Source organism: Vipera berus (assembly GCF_964194415.1).
Source record: "Vipera berus genome assembly, chromosome: 1".
In the NCBI taxonomy this organism is placed as follows: Eukaryota; Metazoa; Chordata; class Lepidosauria; order Squamata; family Viperidae; genus Vipera; species Vipera berus.
The window spans coordinates 97,674,350-97,678,888 of record NC_138202.1 but is presented as its reverse complement, the minus strand read 5'-3'; the positions used below and the strand labels follow the sequence as shown (position 1 = coordinate 97,678,888).

Sequence of the window (4,539 nt, the reverse complement as noted above, 5' to 3'; positions counted from 1 at the left end):
AGAATATATGGAAAATTATTGCATGGGAACAAAGAAGTATGTACTGAATGAAGAAATGTCTGGTCTCCCAGCAGCTCGGAAACACTTAAATAAGTATGTGGACTTGACTTCTTTATTTCATAAATTAATACATATTTATGTTAATTATTCTGAATGTAAAATGAGCTGTGGGGGCAAATTGGTTAGAATGCAGTATTGTAGGCCAACTCTGCCCATAGCCAGGAGTTTGATCCTGACCGGGTAAAGATTGACTCAGCCTTCCAGAGTAAGTAAAATGAGGACCCAGATTGTTGGGGGCAGTATGTTGACTCTCTAAACTGCCCAGAGAATGCTGAAAAGTACAATGGAGCAGCATACAAGTCTAAGTGCTATTGCTATTGCGATTGATGTAATTCTGTGAGTGTCAAAAATGTAGGAAGGCATGCCACACTAACTCTTGTATTAATATTTAAACATTAAATATTAAAATACTCAACTGATATTGTAATCATTTCAAAAAACGCTAAACAGGTGTGGTAAAATAATTTAGGTGAGTTACATAAAGACTCCCTACATTTCTTGCTTATCTCTTTTGTCTGAAGATTACATATTTGGGTTTTGATAATCCTTTAAATTGGGGAGAAACTGGGAAGTGATGTTACTGTTTGTATCAGTCTTTCAAATGTAAGTTATCTTGTAATTATTAATATATGTACTCTATAGGAAGAGAGCATATGAATTGCACAAAAATCTTTTATGTATGATGGGAGAATTCTATGATATGAAATCTCTACTGCAGAACAGTATAGTTTACTGATACACACATTTTTTAGAACTAAACTGTTGTATTATCAATAACAAAATTGTACACTACACTACTATAAAAATCCCTTCCCAATCAAATAGAAACGCGATAAAGAATATGTTTTGTTTCATCCTCAAGTTGTTATATTCTTATTTGCCAGTTTTCTTAAGTTTCCCACATTTCTTTTCTTTTCTTTTTTCTTTCTCTTGATTTGATTTATCTCTAGGCTAAGGAACATACGGTATGGCTTCAATACAGTACTTGTAATTCTCATCTGGCGAATTTTCATTGCAAGATCCCAAATGGCAAGAAACATCTGGTATTTTGTTGTTAGCCTATGTTACAAGTTCCTCTCTTACTTCAGAGCATCCAGCACTATGAGATACTAGAGATGACAATTCCAGCATTAGGACATCTATGCATTTGGTGGTCTAATGGCACAAAGCCGTATAATATACCTACTCATCTTGTCTTTTGTAAAAACATGAAATATTAGATCTGGATTGTGAAATACAGTTCATGTGATGCTTAATTGTGCATTTCTGTGAAGATTATATGGCTAATCTGAATCAATCTCTCATTAGGCAAATATGTAGGTAAAATGTCCAAGCAGATTTATATCTGTATGAGGAAAATGTTAGGCCATGGACCAGTGTAACTGCAATTCTTGAATGCATTCAATTAAAATCTGCCTTAACATAGTAAACTTAATTTTTATTGCAAATAAGCGCATTTAGATAAGGTAAACAAATTATTCTCTTGGGTGGCAATTTATTTGAGAATCACAGTGGATTTTTATGGTTAATCTTATGAGAAATATTCCTTGTAAATTATTTAAACTGGGCATTCTGTTAATCTTTCCTTCTTAGCTCTTTTCCAAAGGCTCTTAACTATACAAAAATTACTAAAATAAATCAAAAATCTTTTTTGGGAGGGGTGCGGGAGGGAACTGCTGTTACAAGTACACCTATACATGCGGTTTAATCCACAGGAAACGGTTAACTGTCCACTACTGACAATTATACACAAGCATTAGAATACTTGTTTCCCTCACCTATTTCTTAAGCCCATCATTCAACTAAAAAGGCAGATTTCTTTTAAGAAGAAAACTGCCATTGGTACACAGTGTTTTATCTCAAGCTTTTTGAATTGTGGCTATAAAAGAGAAAATGGTGAAATCAGTGAATTTGTCCCTTAAGATACAGCAAGAGAAACTTTCACTGCAGATCAGGAACTTGAGATCTGAATAGGAAAAAAGTCTGTTCCCCGTGTTACCTATATAATTTAAAAATGAATTACCAAATGCTTTATTTAGCATTTAGGAGTCAGTATATTTATGCTAAATAAGTTCAGTAGTTTCAGTAGAAATAGTTGAAACAAAAATGTAGAACATGGAAACTGTTGAATAATTCCTACTTGGGCTAATATCTTTTTCTATATGTTTAAATTGATTTAGAGTGAGCATCCATTTGCAACTGTCCCCATAAAAAGTAGATTTGAATTATGCTACATTTAAAACATGCTTTTTATATCTCATGACATGTTCTACATTCTTATATTTCATGACATGTTCTACATTCTGTGTTAATTTATATGCTTTTGTTATAATCCACATTTACAGGTGTAGTATAGGATACTCCGATCAACTTCTATTATATCTATTTTTATTTCTATGCTTAAGTAAATTGTGAATGAACCATACAAGTGTTATGCACAAGACATATGTGTCCTACACTTATTATTCCACATTTAAATTTTATGCCACTGTTAAAATCTTCCATGTAATTGTGCTTCTACTTTTAAAAAGAATGTTTCCTTGTTAAAATTTAACTATTTTTCTCATAGTTAAATATGATTTTTAAAAAACAAAAGTTAAATGTGCATATAATATTTACAGGGATACAACATTTTGCATTGTCAAGGACTATACTCTTTTAAAGAGTCTATGAGACTGCTGTTGCAATGGTGGAATACAATAAATAGTGAACTTTGTGATGTAACATTTTACCATTTATTTGCAACATCCTTACTATATCTGTCTGTCACCGTTGCTCCCTAAATTCTTCCTCAATGACCATATATCAGTTTGGCACATTGGAATAGATGTCTGGAACTTAACATGCAATAGTATGGGTACATGTGTACATGTGTACACAGATCTAATAAATATTGGTAAGACAACTGAATGTTACTTAGGTAGTCATTTTTTCCTGTGTATCTTGTTTTATGGAATAAATTATAGGTTTCCTTAAAACAAATACAGCTGAGAAATAACACAACTCTCCATAAAAAAAATTTTGAGACAAATCTTTCAGCCTTCCACACATCTAGTTGATTCATGCTTTTTTTGTATCTAAATATTGTCATGCTATTCTTGTAATATAGCAATATCAATACTAGTTGTTTCAAACCTGAAAGAAAAATCTGTGAATTTGAATATTAGCCTGGAAAGTTTCAAAATTCAAAAAAATTGTCAAATTTGAAGTGAGAGAAAAAGGCATCATGAAACAGATCCCTTGAATATGCCAGAATTTAGAATTAGGGCTATAGAACAGCATTCCTTTACAGTGTGAGTTCTCTAGTATAAGAATAGATTTCAGAAACAGCATTTTAAATAATTATTTAATAAAGAATATTTGGGTGCCTTTGTCTGTAAACCAAAAATAAACCAATTCCTGAATATTGCTTTTGTTGCATTTATCAGGTGGCTTTAGCTAAATGTGAAATCTTAATTGAAAGTATCATGTGCTCTGAAATAGAACTAAATATACTACTGCTTTGCTTTAAATGTTTGTGGTATACTTGTAAACTTTTGAAGATGAGACAAAGATAAAAGTAGCACATTACCAATTTTCTGTCCTTGAAAGGGAAAAACAAAGTAGAGAGATTGGTCATTGAATCCAGGGAGTGCCTGAAATTTCATTAAAACATTGTTTTACCATGCTTTTAAAGAAGTACATTCACATAAATAGAAGTCTGACTTACAAACAAGTGTTCAGCCCATTTTAGCTATAATTATTACCACTTAACACATTTTTAAAAGAAACCTGTGCATTAGTTAAGGCAAATTTTGAATGGCTTGTGTCACGATATATCTTCTGTTTTACCTTAAACTGCAGCCAAGATTTCTGCTTCTTCATGAACATCTTTTTGTGGTGTTGCTACAATTAATATGTACTGACTCATATCATCTGCCTATGTGAGGAAATACTGCAGTTACAAAATGTATCAAAACTCTGATGTAACATTCTTTTATCCTTATAAGGAGAGTGCTTATAATAAGATAGAGTGTGTTTTCTTTAAGGTATTTTTTTAATCCCATTTTTTTTGTAGGATGGATAATGGGGCATGGAATAAAACACAAATAACATATTGACAGATTTCAATTTTTCCTCATGGTTGGAACGTTTTCCATTTTACCCCATCACAACATGGAAGAATTTAAATTGATTAGGATTTATCCAAGTTGGAATCTCACTGAATGTTTCAAGTAGCTGTATTGTTCCAGGCTTAAACCAAAGTAAATGTCTCATGTCATATCTAATTTTAATAAACAGCCTTTTATATTGTAAATAAAGTAGAGGTAAAAATACTTTTTTTCTGAGAACCATTGAACCAGAAATATTGATTGTATCCTTTTCATCAGGCATGTCTGGACCTCAGGCTTTATGCAGGCCTGCACAGCTAGTAATGCAGCCCACAAGATCGTGTTTAACATGTCATTTATATACATTAGCTGTCTTATATATCTTATA

The 4,539-nt window shown here is 32.0% G+C and overlaps 1 protein-coding gene across 4 annotated transcripts in view; it reads left to right on the top strand.

Annotated features, from left to right (window-relative positions):
* Positions 1 to 4,154, top strand: part of FAR1 (fatty acyl-CoA reductase 1) — a 49,589-nt gene extending 45,435 nt beyond the window's left edge. For all 4 annotated transcript variants that reach the window (XM_081339461.1, XM_081339462.1, XM_081339459.1 and 1 more), the window contains exons 11-12: positions 1 to 93; positions 1,011 to 4,154. The exon at positions 1 to 93 is cut by the window's left edge and continues 35 nt beyond it. In XM_081339461.1, the coding sequence (XP_081195587.1) occupies positions 1 to 93; positions 1,011 to 1,173 (256 nt within the window). In that variant the 3' untranslated portion in view covers positions 1,174 to 4,154. The remainder of the gene's footprint in view (positions 94 to 1,010) is intronic.
* The last annotated feature ends 385 nt before the right edge of the window (positions 4,155 to 4,539 follow it).